Below are 15,567 nucleotides of genomic sequence, written 5' to 3'. Positions count from 1 at the left end.
ACCACCATATTCAAACAAATACAGGACTTGTAATGACTTTATTTAGACACATTTTGTGTTTTTGCTGTCCCTTTTGACAGATGGGTGAAACAACATAAGCTGTTCTGCATTCCACTTTTAATAAATGCACAGTAAGCCATAGCAGAATACAAGCTGGAGAGAAGTTTTGTCAGCATTCAGTGCTAAGTGCCAACACTATTCTGGTTTGCTTGTGCTATGCTTATGTACATTGGCCCCTCTGGGAGAGGGCTTCAAGTGAGATGGAAGCTGCTAGTATGAGCGGATCGCGGGTGGGACGGTCTGGCAATCTTCCTCATTCAAAGTTCTGTCAATCACTGGTCTGTACTTCAAGGTAACCTAAAGTAAAAGGCAACAAAGAACTTCAGGACAACAGAATTCATAGAATGAGATCCAAAAACACCCAACACTTAAGATTTTTATAGGGCCAGAATTCAGTTCTATCTTTGAAATACCATAAAGCTGTCAGAAGAAAAAAGCTTTTGAACTAGCCTAACACAAGGGGAAACACAATTCCAGCTCAAATAGCAAAGTCACTTCCCAAAGATCAACAGTGTGGGATTATCACAATTTCCAAGGCTGTTTAGGAGAACAGCTGTTAACAGCAAAAAAGATCCTTAAGCACCAATCTCAAATTACCTTCCCAGTTGGGATATCCACGTATGACAGGGTGTGCTTTCTCCAGTGCTCCTCAAATGGCTTCCGCTGCTGGCCTTGGAGTGGTTTAGAGTAGTCAAACTCATCTATCCGTAACTAGGGAGAAAATGAGATTAGTACAGACCAGACACTGTATCTGTAAATCACTTTACAACCACAAGAGAGCTGCATTTCAGTATCACCTGTAATCCAGCATGTCTCTGAACAGACTTGCTCTTAACACTGCCCGTGTCCAACTGGAAATGCTCAGGCTTAGCAAGGGCTCTAAGGTAACTTTCCTTGCATAGGATATTTTTTCTTTTTAATGCATCTTTACATCCTGTTTATGCATCCATGATATTATTACGATAGTCCTGGTTTGGAGGTATCTAATCACTCAGATGTGCACATGGAACAACTCTACTCAAGATCATTCCCAGTGTTCCATGTATTGGTCCTTTTATAAATAACAAATATGAAGCGATAGAGCAGAAAAAATAGGACTCCAAACAAATATTACACTAATCTTAACACTGAAGACGTTACAACTTTAAAATAATTCATCTGAGGACACATAACAAGGAGATTCAATCCTACACTCAGGCCACAGAAAATATTTATACCTTATAATCCTCTCTGGCATGGGCACCCCGGGACTCTTTGCGAGCCTCAGCACCATAAATGGTTTGTAGAGCACAAAGCATCAGGTTCTGCAGTTCAAGGGTCTCCACCAAGTCAGTGTTCCACACAATACCTGGCAAAATATTAAAATATTATGGAAGATGGTCTACAAAAAGGAGAATTACATGTGAGTGAACCAAAGGTACATAATCAGTTGCACTTAAATCACCAAGTTCTCTTCAGATATACCACAAGACATGGCAGTCTATGTCTGCATTGTGACCTGCTCAGCTGGAGAACAAAAATTGAGTGTTCAGCCTATGAACAGTCTTGCTACCTCTCTGCAACTCCCTGACAAAGTTCATCATTCATCTTAGTATTTGGATAACTTCATATTATGTTCTGAAGGCAGTTTGTACCTTACATATTTAAATCCAATTTCTGTCTCTGCTTCTTTGAAAGGTTTTTCAACCAGAAAAATAACTGTTAAGATCAAGTATTTTACCTGATTACCATGTTTAGCTAAGTAGGGCTCTAAAAAATATTTTGAAAGATTCAAAATGGTCAAAATCTTCAGCCAAAGATTCAAGAAACACGTTATGTTCACAGAGAAAAGGCAAAGAAAAAAAAAAAAACAAACCCAAAAAACCAAAAATACCAATACTCTTCCCAAAGTACTCCGGGCAAGGTGTGTTCTTTGCTATCAAATTACCTCTGTCGAAAGTCTTTAGATGAGCCAGATCACTGTAAATTTGGCTAAGCTTCTCACAGCCTTCTTGGAGTACAGAACCAGTGCGAAATACAGCAGCATGGTTTTGCATTGCCTGCAACACAGTAAAACAAAATCAATTTGATATGTTGCATCTGAAAGTATGTAACTTCTTAACTTCCTTAGCTCCAGAAGAGCTTGATACAAAGCCGCTCTGAGTTCAAACTTGTCTGCAGCCTGAAAAACCCCACATTCTTCCATCCACCCCAAACAACTGAAACTCTCACACAGCAGGTAAACTACACGTGGGAATGACTGTGAAGGGAAGAAGGAATTTACAAAAGCGATACAACCTTTGCTGCATACACAATCTTCTCACACACTTTTTACTTCTGCATGGCAAATCCTGAAGTGCACTTTGCCAAGTCACCAAACCCCACAGCTGCTTGTAGCTTGTCCCACCCTATCCCTGAGTTTCCCCAGCCTTACCTTCTGCATGTTAAGTCGCAGTTCTGAAGTCCTGATGCTTCCGTTAGCAAACCTTAACTTGTCAAGATTAGCAACTGACTCTTCACCAGCATTTGGTTTAATGGAGGGAATTGACTCTCCTAATAAGAAAATTTCATTAAGTTTGGTAGTCAGGCTTGAGTTTGGATTCTCACCGTTTCAGAGACTATCAATTACTAAAAATCAGATTTGAGTAAAACATCATCTATTTTCTTCCTCTGACGCGCACATTAAGTGTCACTTTGATGAAGTCCTACCAATTGTATCCATATTTTTAAGTTCTCAGTGGAATATGAATCCCATTCTGTCCTATTAAAATTAATACAGATTTTATAGATTTGGCAAAATTCTGCTGCTCTTTCCTTCAAAGCAGCAGTTGATGAAAATTCTCCTAAGCTAACGAATAAGCCTGTGGTCCTTACCAGCTTCTGCTATGCTTTCCTTGTCTCCTCACTCCCAAACCTCCCACCTTTCCTTGGAAGTGTAAAGAATCAGGACGAGTCAATAAGCCTGGCAGTTAGACATGAGCTCTGCATCTTACCTTTAATACTGGAAGCCACATGTTACTGAGCAACAAAGCAAACACAGCATCTTACCAGCACAGCTCATCTCACATGTAGCTTTGCATTCAGATTAATAAACCCCTTTCTACAATTTCTAACTCTTAAGACCCACAGAAGGATTCTAAAAAATGTTGGCACAAAGCCAGATCAAATAGGCACCACAAGATCTGGGCTGATTCCATGAGGAATCATCAGTCTCTGCAGCTGGTGCAGTTTGGACATTAAGCACTAAGAAAACAGGTGACTGCGGACTCCAGCTGCTCTGGCAATGTAGCTGTCACTCCCAGTATTCGGTTGGAGGTTGGAGGGGAGGGCTTGCTTCTTTGTTTTCTCAGGTCAACAACTGTTCCTCAACCAGATTATTTAAAAATATGTAAGATTCAGCGGTGAGAATCCAGGGAATGAGATATTACAATATTTAGTATCTCTCATCACTTGCATGTCAGTACTTCTTATAAATAAATCAGCAAGGTGGCAGTAAATTTCACTGTACAAAAGTGCGAAGTGTAAGACAGATTATATTTTGATGTAGAAGATGGTGCAGTATGTAGAGAATACAGTCTTCACATTGAATACACCCTGTTAATTTGTCAAAAATCCTAACTGCTCTTGCCAACAGCATCAGCCCAATGTTAGTTTAAAAAGGATGAATTACAAAGCAAATAGTAATGTCAAAACATTTGCCTGGCAAAGCACACGCCTACAAAAAGCATAAACACTGATTTCTTCCTTTTCTAACAAGTATGAGCCTATGAGTGTCATTCTAAATTTGAATCATGTATCAGCAACTCCTCATTGGGCAGAAATTACATCATAAAGGCAAATGTCTCAAGAAAAGTGAGACTTACCGGGCTTGCACGTCTCTGCAATAGTCAGGGCACAAGCACGACCGAACACCACCAGATCCAGAAGGGAATTTGCTCCAAGTCGATTTGCGCCATGGACGGATGCAGAAGCCGCCTCTCCGCAGGCGTACAACCCAGGCACCACCTTATCCTCACCATTCACGTGTGTGATAACCTGACATTGCACACACTCCGTTAACAGTCAGCTTTTCAAAACACTCTGAAACAGTGCACACCTCCTCATTTGCAAAGGCCATTGTGTGTGTAAGGATGGAACACAGCAAACCAAAGTTTCTTCCAACTCTAAACACAGAATTATCTTAGTTCTAAAGGGCAAGTAGAAATGTATGCAAATTCTACATTTACATCTGTATGAAAATACAGACAGGACTAAACCCCAAGACCTCTTATATATGTTTGTAAAGAGTGCATAGTTGTTTCACCACAATCCTGCAGCAAGTCAGAAATGCACAGGAATAAAGTCGGATTTGCACGTGCTTCTAAGGCGAAATTTTACACTGAAATTTAACAAGTACATGAAGAGAAGAATTCTGCTGACACCATCACATTGATTTCCAACTAGTGTCAATTGAAAGATCTGCTTTAGTGTTCAGATTACAAGAACTACAGAACAATAAGACACATTAACTCATGCTACAGAGCACAACAGAGCCCTACTTTGATCTATTTTCAATTATATTAGCGTCAGCTCATTTAATAGAGAATTGTTGTCAGACCTGACAGTAACTTCATTTTAGATGATTCTTGGAACTCCCGTCTCCAGATGGACTGGAACATGGTTATCAAGTTATTTTTAAAAACCAGAAAGATTGTGTGTTAAGTACTCTGATATCATTATTACATTATTATTAAAAACTGTATTAATCATCCTTACATTTATGAAAAACACTCTTAATGCTTTTCTATTTGCAAAGTAATTTCCTAGTATGACAATGAAAATACAGCCCCAAAGTGCCCTGTATTCCTCACCTGTCCTTTGTAGTTAGTAGGAATACCTCCCATATTATAATGCACAGTAGGCAGGACGGGGATGGGCTCTTTAGTGACATCAACTCCAGCGAATATCATGGCTGTTTCGGAAATCCCTGGGAGACGGGTTGCCAGCTGCTGTGGTGGCAAGTGGTGCAACTGCAAGTACACATGGTCTTTTTCAGGACCACAACCCCTAGCAAAAAAAAGCAACACTGGAATATGTAATAGGAATTTACAAACACAAGCCGCATTTGTAATCCAGTTTGTTTCATTTGTGAAAATAAATAGCTTCTTTTTCAAATGTTATCTGACAAAAATTAATATCTAGCATATTTAGTAAGACTGTGGCACTTGGATGAGTTGAGGCCGTTTTCCAACTCCCAGCTTTCTTTTCACAGTAATTCACATTATTTAAGATTTTCAACTGTTACATCTCTGCAGAAATATGTAAAACTTGTTAATTAGTCAAGAGAACAGAGCACCAAATTACTTTGTTCATAGTAAGAGCATATACATTAAACTTGTTTGAGCAACTGTCTCTAGACACACTGAATTCAAACAGGAAACTCTTAACATCATCTGTTCTCTGTCAGTATCAGTAGGAATTAAAAAGAAAGATTTCGGCCTTAAACATGGACAATCGGCCTTAACAATCATTAGGGCACGCTCTCATGAATTACCATGCGCTTATCAAATAAAGTATTACTTTTCACAGTCTGGTATGATTAAGCGTTCATTCTGCAGCTTTGTTAAGAGCATTTAACTAACCTTCCTTCACGGATTTCTATGGTCATAGAACGAGACACTACATCCCTGGAAGCCAGATCCTTGGCAACAGGTGCGTATCTCTCCATAAATCTTTCACCTTGACTGTTGATCAGAATACCTCCTTCTCCACGACATCCTTCTGTGATAAGGCAGCCAGCCCCATAGATACCTGTTCAAGAACAAAAACGCCATCAAAGGAGATTTCTCCACACAGCTTCACAATCAGGATGAACAGTGAATAAACAAGGTCTTCTCAAAACAATCAGAGGTGCAGATTTTATTCCACCCTAATCTTACCTCTAGGAACTGTCCCTCAAGTGTTATTCCTTTCAAACACTCTTTCTATAAGGTAAGCAAGTTGATTTGGAACAAAAACAGTATTTCAAATATTAAAACTGGAAGTGATCTGCACCTATCAATACATCAGGAGAAATTTATGAAGACCTTGTAGACCCTCAGCAATTATTTTAAGATTTTTAATAAACCAGAAGTTGATTATCTCAAGATCCAGTTGCTCATTTTTGTTCCCTCTTCTGTGCTGAAGCAGTATAGGATGGCTTCAAATCTTCTGGAACATAAAAGCTTACTTGGTATCCTTTTCCTTTAGAGAAGGAAGGCCTACCTGTTATTCTACAGCACTGGCCATCACAGAAAACAAAAATGCAAACTAACTCATGCAAGCTACAGAATTATCATACAGTGAAGCTTCTTTAACTAGAAAAACCTTAACTAAGTCAAAGGAACATTGGATCTCTACGACATAACAATACCATTGTAAAATTATGCAAAACATTTACAAAAAAATCATGTCATGAGCTAAAATTAATTAGCTTAATTAGCTACAAATCTAGTTTGTGATCATTGTTATTCAGTTTAGATACTGATCACATGCTAGAAAACCACAGCTCTAAATATATACCTTAACTTCAATTACCCCACTTCACTGAGGATGCTACTCTATAATTCCCTAACATTTGCACCTATCCCATTGCTCTTGTATCTAACATTAAACCCCTTAAAATATTAAGGGCCATGGAAATTTATGTTTAAGAGGTAGTTTCAGCTTATAATTCATAAACCTCTTAGTATTGTAAGGACAGCACCTCAAAATATTAAACACTGCGCTTTAAATTGTAACAGCTGAGACCCTTCTCACATTATATGTCTTACTCTCAAATTTATATTCAACAACAGCTGCAGACAAGTCTAAACACATGTCACAAGAAACTACTCAAATGCTGCGGCAGAGTGCAAACTGACTTGAGCACATCATGTTTGAAGTGATATCATGCTGGTGACCTGACACTAGTGGGGTTCTGCAGGGCTTTGTCATAGGCCCTGTGCTCTTGAACATCTTCATAAATGACTTGGACACAGGATTGTAAGGGATACCGAGCAAGTTTGCAGACAATACAAAGCTAGGAGGAGCTCTTCATTCCCTCAGAGGCAGGAAGGCCCTGCAGAGAGATCTCAACAAATTAACAGGGCTGGGCAATCACCAACTGTATGAAGTACAACATGGGAACATGTTGGATTCTGCACCAGGGATGGAGCAACCCGGGATGTACAGACAGACTGGGGAAGGAGATGCTGGGAAGCAGTGCCATGGAAAAGGACCTGGGGGTCCTGGTCAGTGGCAAGTTGAACACGAGCCAGCAGTGCCCTGGCAGCCAGGAGGGCCAGGTATGTCCTGGGGGGCATCAGGCACAGCATCACAGCCAGGCAAGGGAGGGAATTGTCCTGCTCTGCTCTCAGGTGGGACAGCATCACCTCCAGGACTGGGGGCAGTTTGGGTGCCACAATATGACAAAGACATGAAACAATTAGAGAGCATCCAAAGAAGTGCAACAAAGATGGTGAAGGGCATTGAGGGGAAGCTGTATGGAGAGCAGCTGAGGTCACTTGGTTTGTTCAGCCTGGACGAGACTGAAGGGAGACCTCAGTGCATTCTGCAACTTCCTTGTGAGGGGAAGAGGAGGGGCAGGCACTGATCTCTGTGGTGACTCGAGGGAAAGGCCTGAAGTTGTGTCAAGGGAGGTTTAGGTTGGATATTAGAAAAAGGTTCTTCACCCAGAGGGTGTTTGGGCACTGGAACAGTCCCCGCAGGAGAGTGGTTACAATATCAAGCCAGATAAAGTTCAAGAAGTGTTTGGACACTGCTCTCAGGCACATGGTGTGACACTTGGAGTGTCCTGTGCTGAGCCAGGAGATGGATTCAATGATCCTGATGGGTTCCTTCAAACTCAGCATATTGTGTGATTTTGTGACATTTTAAAACATAAAAATCCGTTCAACTCATTAAAAATAATGTTGTAAGCACTATTTCATGTTCTGTACCTGTAGGGTGAAACTGCACAAATTCTAAGTCCTGGCAAGGGAGCCCAGCTCGTGTGACCATGGCAGTGCCATCACCAGTACTGGTATGAGCAGATGTGCAGCTGAAGTAAGTGCGGCCGTACCCACTGTAGAACACAAAGTTACAGAATTAACAGGAAGAAAAATCAAAACATCACTACAACATACCACTAAACTATGCTGTTTGCACAACAGAGAAAAGGGTTGATAAGAAAAGTGTTTAAGTTTTACCATCTCGTGTACTAGTTCAACCAAAAGAAACCAAACTGTTTTAGCCCTGTTTTACTCAACCATATTTGAAAAATGGCTGGTGACAGAAGGTCAAAGAAAAAGAAAACCAATTCCAAAGCAGGATCATTAGGTTAATATCAGAAGCCTTTCTGTCTGAAAAAAAAGGGTATTTCAGGAAGTTCTCTCGATCTATACCATTCAGTTTCACTGGTACTATCACTAGCAGTTTTATAGAAAATAGCATATAATAATGGTTTAGATTGCCCATATGGTCCTGGTTTTATATTCTTAGATTTAAAAACTTAGTTGTCCAGGTATTAAACATGAATTATTATGCTGCAAACATCTAGGTTAGCCTCCAACATTATTGAGAGCAGCCAATCAGCCCAATTTCAGAACAAACTCTCAGAAGAAATAGCAACGTATGTACTCCACGTACCTCAAAGTACACAAGCATGAAAAACACATCAAAAAGATAAATTATGAAAGCAACCTTTTATAAATTTATTTATATCTTCTACAGATACATTTATAAATATTTTTCATACTGAAATAGATAGGAGAGAGTCATAAGCAGCAAAAGACTAATGCAAATAGCATTCTAATAAACATCAACAAATTTTGCAACCAAGTAATGTTAAGTTACACTCACATTATGATAATTTTATCCCAGAAGAGTTAGAATTACAGTGGCAGTATCTTAATGGAATAGAGTCTCTGGAATTTTGACAAAAGCTGTTTCCTACCAGAAATTCATAACTCTACAGACAGACACGTTGGCAGCACTGCAACAACGTCTGTTTAAAACAGCACATTTTAAAAATTGAAGACCATCTGAATCATATACATTACTCTTACACATTCTTACTTTATCTTATTGTTCTAGAATTCAAAGGTAGACCTCATACCAAATTTATACTTGGTCAAAAAATTAACATGTGCCTTCTTTCAGAGGGAATGACTGAGTTCAGTTATATTCCTTTCAGTTTTGGGGGAATGAACCTATAAATTGTGTTCCGTCAGTCAATGTATCTTCTCCACAACTGTGGATCTGAACACATGTACAAGCACACAAACTTCCAGCTGGTAACACTCCCAAGCTTTGGTCTTTCATCACAAATGTTACATTACCCAGTGGCAATGACAGTGTTCTTGGCTCTAAAACGATGTATGGTTCCATCTTCAATGCAGAGGGCAATAACACCACGGCATTCTCCGTTCTCCATAAGTAAGTCCAAGGCAAAATATTCAACAAAGTAGCTTGTATCATATCGTAGAGACTGGGGGAAATTTAGAAAAGAAACTTTTACTGAAGTAACCTCTCTTCAAAACTGTCAATGCACATGGGCTGTATCAGGATAAAAAACATCCCTACCAATTCTCAGGGAAGACTGTTTCCTCTTAACTACTTATGAAAGAATTTACTAATTAATCTATTCTATCTTTAAAAGATACTAATAGCGGAAAAGCACTTAATTCTGAGCAGTCATGAGCTAGGGCAGCAGGACTTTTCATTTCACTCTACATTTGGCAACACATTAGCCAGCTGCAGTGCTCCACACATGTACAAGCATGCTGCACTTAAGCTCTCCAGAGAAATGAGAAACACCTCCAGGAGCCCAATAAACCAGCAGGAGCAGCAGGCACAGAGTCAAACATTCTTTCATGCCCTCAGGTATCAGAGCAGTGTTTGGCAGCACTGAGAATTTGTATTGCAGCAGCACAAACAGTGTGAATCTGGAGGAGAGCAATTAGCTGGCTACTAAGTAAATAAAAAACAGTAGCCAACAGGCACTTGGATTTCTGGTTTCAAGCAGCTCACTACCATTTTCAAACAGGCAGCACTTCCTTCAATTATGGTTTGTAGAATTAATAGGCAGACATGCTGGAACACTAGTCACTTACTTGCCATACAACAAGCTCAGAATTGCACAGTAGGCCTTAATTCATTTACACCTTGTTTCCCCCTCCTCCCAGTTTGAAGACGAGTGAAAAAAATGCTGGTTTGTACCTCTTTTCAGAGTTCCCCAATGCTGCTGTATCAAAATTTTGGAGCAATGTTTACATAAATTCTTTTTTGGGTCTAGTTAACAGCCACAGAAGTACTGACAGTGCAGAACTAGTCCAGACCACAAAGCTGACAGTGTACACTAATTAACATCCACTGTCTTCATCCTTGCACATTGCCTCAGGAAGGAAGATAACCCAGAAGTACTATAAACAATTCCCCTGGATTCCTCATTCATATGTGAACAGCTACATGTTTGTTTGGTTTTGTTTTTTTTCAAATTCTGGGTAAGGAAAATAAAACCCAAACAGTACATGCAAACACAAAAACCCAAACAGTACATGCAAACACAAAAACCCAAACCAAGTTTACTTCACAACTGCTTACCCTGCCATACAGAGTATGTAAGAGTGAATGTCCAGTCCTGTCTGCAACACAACAGCACCTGTGGGCCTGTCCTCCTTTTCCAAACTGAAGACTCTGTCCACCAAATGCACGCTGATAGATTTTTCCTTCTTCAGTTCTGCTGAATGGCATCCCGTAATTTTCCAGCTGTTGATCCCAAATACAAGCATCAGAAACTCTTGTGCATTGCAATACAACGAGTTATTTTAAGAACTCTTTGGAAGCTAGCCTGTGTTATTTATAACTACAGCTGACATCAAAACCCAGGAGTCTCACCTCTATCACCGCAGCTGGGGCTTGCTCAGTCATGTAGTGTATGGCATCCTGGTCACCCAGCCAGTCCGACCCTTTCACTGTGTCATAGAAGTGCCACCTCCAGTTATCATCCTCCATGTTCCCCAGAGCAGCATTGATCCCTCCCTGAAAATGAAAATCCATTCTCCTGGAATTACATTACTTCAGTACAGCTTTAGTAGGTTGACCTCATTTCTATTAAAAATTGCATACCAGTAATGCATCTGTGTACAAGAAATAAAGTCAAGTCAGATTTAATGTAGCTGTGAAAAACCTGTGCAACTCCTCAGTTTCACAATGGCTTGTCCTGCTTTTTTGTGTAAAACACTGAATCACACTTACACTGTGGGCAGAGAAGCAGCACTGCATTTTGATAATGCTTAGAAACAGGGAAGAAAAAAGAGACAGCATAATGAAATCAAAGTGTAAGGGCAAATAAGAATTTTAAGAATAACTGGAAGTGAGATTTTAAAAAAAGTGTCTTGCAAGGTGATTAAAAAGTGTCTTGCTTGCTTGGAAGCAAAATGAAATGTACCTGTAACTTAATACAAAGTTTGGCAGTGATAGTCCAATGACTGGACTCTTATGATATTAGAGGCCCTTCCCAAGCTTAATGATCATGATTAAGTTTGATTCTATGATATACTACCCTCAAAAAAGTCTCAACTAAAAATGCAGTATTTATTAAAGGAGCATGGCCTTGAAACAAGATCCAAGTGCCCCATTCCTAGAAGTCTTCAAGGCCAGGTTGGATGGGGTCCAGAGCAATCTAATCTAATGGGTGGAATCCCTGGCCACGGCAGGGGTGTTGGAACTGGGTAACCTCTACGGTTCCTTCCAACCCAAACCATTCTATGACTGGTCTACATGCAAATCAGCTTTCTGACAGCAGGCATTTTTTAAACATTTGTTCTGCCTCATTTCTCACCTGCGCAGCAACAGTATGAGAGCGGGTGGGGAACAGCTTGGTAACACAGGCCGTGTTAAACCCAGCTTCTGACAAACCAAAGGCAGCCCGCAGACCGGCTCCTCCTGCACCCACAACAACTGCATCGAACTCATGGTCCACTACTGGGTACTGTGTAGAAATCTGGAAAAATAAATCACTTTGTTATGATCACAAATAGCTCAAGATAAGTCAAACAAGTTTCATAAAAACACAAGCAGGACTGGTATAATGTTCTCAACAGACTTTTGCAGCAATTGCTACACCTGTTACAGTCGCTTGACTGGAAATTGCCATTAAAAAGAGCCACGCACTTCAGCAACTCAGTGTCACAAACCACTTGAACACAAAGCTCCACTAAAAGCCTGAAAGTTCCTGTCAAGCATTAAGTGCATTATTGAATCACAACATAAAAAGTACAGACATACCGAGTCAGACACCTTCGTGGAGGCATTTTTCTTTCCATATACTGTGAAGTGTAAGTTCCGTGCAGGAGCCTGGCATGCCGCTGGCCACTGTGTAAGGAAGCCAAGACAACTATTATGGAACAAATGTTTCCACAGGAAAGACTTACAGCACTCTCAGCTACCCTACATTAACAACAAACCTTCACTTACCACTGGCAGCATGTATACAGGAGAGTTATTATATTTTAGAGCTACCTGCACTGAAGTTCTGGCTTTCCTACAATCATGCCATATAATCAAAAAAAGCTTGACTGATGCGAGAACAGCTTGCAGTTAACAGCGTGTCCCAGACTATCCATCATTGACTTCACCAACAGTGACGAGCCTCACACTCGTCTGCACAACCTGTCTGTGGCTGCACTGACAGAACACATCTGCAATTAATGCTGAAGTATTCATGCAGTTTTTTCATAATTAAGCCAAGATGAAGCTTTTGTGGGAGCCATGGAAAGTAATGGAAAATTACTCTCTCCTATCAAGTAATCCTCAGAATTTGAATTACTTCAGGTGGCCACAGTACTGAAAATTAAAAAAGGTTGTAGAGAATGCTCTTGTAGCTGAGCATTGCTTCAAAAGTCAGAGCTATTTCTCTCATTCTTTATGAAATTAGTGACTAATTAAGAACCATTTATTAATACATAAACTTAGCACAAAGATGCAAGTTTCACCCTTCTGCAACATCACTCCCTAGCCCCTGACTTGTTCAAAACCAAACCAACAAACACCACACCCAAACCTGCTCAGTATGCAGTCTTTGCTTCGACAGATTAAAACAATCAGAATGTTAGTCTCCACCTCTCCAATGCATCGGCACCCAGTATTCCTTCTTTACACAGTTCAAAAGATTAGCCTAACTCAGCACTTATGATTGCTGATAACAGCAACATAAAGCCACATTAGTGACCTGTTCAGTGACATCAGCACTTCCCTGTTTGAAATATAACCTAAAATGCACTGTAGTGATTATCTGCAGCTCTTACATTCATGGTCCCACCACCCTACAATATGCTAACAAGCAGCTCTTCCTCCCCTAAATGTCCACCTCTTCCCCCATCTCCAAAGTGAACTCCAGCATGCTATCCTCAACCTAGTTTTATCATTTCTCATACCAGTTTCCTCAAATTATCTTCTTGCATAACTGCAAATCTACCGTGCCACTACACTTGCCAGCACATTTCTGGTTTCTGCAGTCATCTTGGAATGAAACCAGTTCTTAACACCTATTCCTAAGGAGTTCCACCAGTACTCTCCTCCAGGCAGCTGCTCTCTCCGTTCCACACTGCTGTTACAAGGCTTTGAGCTCGAACAGAAGTGTACAAAGCAGAGAAAGATGTCACAGGAAACCTGACTGCAGTAATCCTGAATTGTTACGCCACCAGGAAGATTGTGGCACTTTTGAAACTAAAGGTCCCAGCAGGGCCAGCTGACTGCCACCTAAAATACAGAGACAATCTTTAAACCTGTCCCTCTCCCTGTAGTTGTCTTTTCTGCACTTGCTTTGTAACACAAGTACAACTACAGCCCACTTTTGAAATCCCAAGCTCATTATGGGCATGCAGGATGAGAACAGCGGGAAGAAACTGAAAACTCCCACTTCACCACAGAGAAGAACAAGCCTTCATGCACAACTTACAGCCCCCTAACACAAACCTGCCAGACTCCTCAGTATCTCCTTTTGGGCACATCACCAGCCAGGTTAAAGCAACTCACATATACACTGTTTTCCCACACAGATCCAGAATCACAGAATGCATTAAGCTGGAAAAGGCCTCAGAGACTATTGAGTCCAAACAATGACCAAACACTCGCGTGTCAACTAGATCACGGCACTGAGTGTCACACTGAGCCTTTCCTTAAGTGCTTTCAGGAACAGCAACTCCACCTTCTCCCTGTTCCAATGTCTAATCACCCTTGCTGTGAAAAAAATCCTTCCTGATGTCCAACCTGAAGATCCCCTGGTGCAGCTTGAGGCCATTTTTGCTCTTCCCGTAACCAGCTGCGTGGGAGAGGAGACTGATCCCCACCTTGCAACTCCTCAGGCAGTTGTAGAGAGTGATAAACCCCCCTAAACCTCCTTTTCTCCAGGCTAAACACCCCCAGCTCCCTCAGCAGCTCCTCACGGGACTCGTGCTCAGACCCTTCACCAGCTTCGTGTCCCTTCTCCGGACTCGCTCCAGCGCCTCAATGTCCGCCGTGAATTGAGAAGCCCGGAACTGGACACAGCACTCGAGGCGCGGCGTCAGCAGGGCCGAGTACAGGAGCACACTCACTTCCCTGGTGTTCCTGTGCGCGTTATTGCTGGTACCGAATGAGCCTGCGGCGAGCTTTCTATCCCGGTGCTCGGGCCGCACCTGCCAGGCTCCTCCAGGGCCTTTTCCCAGCACATCCCATTCCCGCTGCCTCCCTCAAAACCATGCTCAGGGCCTCAGGCTACGTCGCACGCTTCCCGAGCCGGGAGGCGCGGCCCAGCCATGCCCACAGCCACCTACTCCCAGGAACCTGCCCCCGGGACACGAGTTGCGAGGTCGGTGCTGCTCCAAAATAGCACCGGGGGCACTGAGCCTGCCGCGGGTGGAAAGATCACCGGGTGGGTCAAGGTCACGGAGGAGACCGTGGAGCCGGGCCGCCACCGGCGGGGAAGCAGGGCAAAAACAAAGGCAAGGACAGGGACAAGGACAGGGACAAGGATAGGGACTCACCGCCCGGGAAGCCGCGGCCGGGCGCAGCCAACGCTTTGCCAGCCCCCGCGCAGCCGCCGCCGCCATCACGCACCGCAGACTTGAGCGGGGAAGGAGGGGGGGGGAGAGGGGCGAGAGCGGGCGTGAAGGGCGCACGCGCGAGGTTCGGCGGAACAGACCAACACTGCCGCGAGGGGGAGAGCCCCAGAGCGATCCCGCCCCACCCAAGAGATGCGTGATTCCCGATTCCTAAACACCTCCTGTTTTGAGCGTAGGGAGCATTTTTTTAAACCCCTCAAACCTAGAATTGTGTTACTGCCATTATTTTTCCGTGGCGAAATATTGAAATATGTTGTTCTCCAATACCGTAAGATTCAGCCGCTTTGTGTCTCTGGTAGCGCCTGAAAGTTTGCATAATAAACAGGCCAGAATAATTTTTCGAAGTCGTGGGAAAGGCCATAAGATTTGGACAGAAGGGTGAAGGAAAGACCGTATAGTCTCACTGGGACAGGGAGTAGACTCA

General features: G+C 42.1%; 1 protein-coding gene across 1 annotated transcript; it reads right to left on the bottom strand.

Moving 5' to 3' along the window:
- Positions 1-9: 9 nt before the first annotated feature.
- Positions 10-15,172, bottom strand: SDHA (succinate dehydrogenase complex flavoprotein subunit A). Its single transcript, XM_040066372.2, has 15 exons — positions 15,066-15,172; positions 12,328-12,414; positions 11,882-12,043; positions 10,936-11,079; positions 10,642-10,806; positions 9,378-9,526; positions 7,998-8,122; positions 5,661-5,829; positions 4,890-5,085; positions 3,903-4,074; positions 2,474-2,592; positions 1,988-2,099; positions 1,278-1,408; positions 658-771; positions 10-357 (listed from the first exon to the last, which is right to left on the bottom strand). Exons 1-15 carry the CDS (start codon positions 15,129-15,131, stop codon positions 271-273), a joined length of 1,998 nt encoding a protein of 665 aa, XP_039922306.1. The 5' UTR covers positions 15,132-15,172; the 3' UTR covers positions 10-270.
- Between the last annotated feature and the right edge of the window lie 395 nt (positions 15,173-15,567).

This window comes from Hirundo rustica, chromosome 1 (genome assembly GCF_015227805.2).
Source record: "Hirundo rustica isolate bHirRus1 chromosome 1, bHirRus1.pri.v3, whole genome shotgun sequence".
In the NCBI taxonomy this organism is placed as follows: Eukaryota; Metazoa; Chordata; class Aves; order Passeriformes; family Hirundinidae; genus Hirundo; species Hirundo rustica.
This window is presented reverse-complemented; position numbering and strand designations above follow the sequence as displayed.

Coding starts and splice junctions, on each gene's coding strand:
- SDHA (XM_040066372.2), bottom strand. CDS start 15,131: ATGGCGGCGGCGGCTGCGCGGGGGCTGGCAAAGCGTTGGCTGCGCCCG. Junction 11,080..11,881: donor CTCATACTGTTGCTGCGCAG/GTGAGAAATGAG, acceptor TTTCATTTTCAG/GGAGGGATCAATGCTGCTCT. Junction 10,807..10,935: donor CCCCAGCTGCGGTGATAGAG/GTGAGACTCCTG, acceptor TGGGATCAACAG/CTGGAAAATTACGGGATGCC.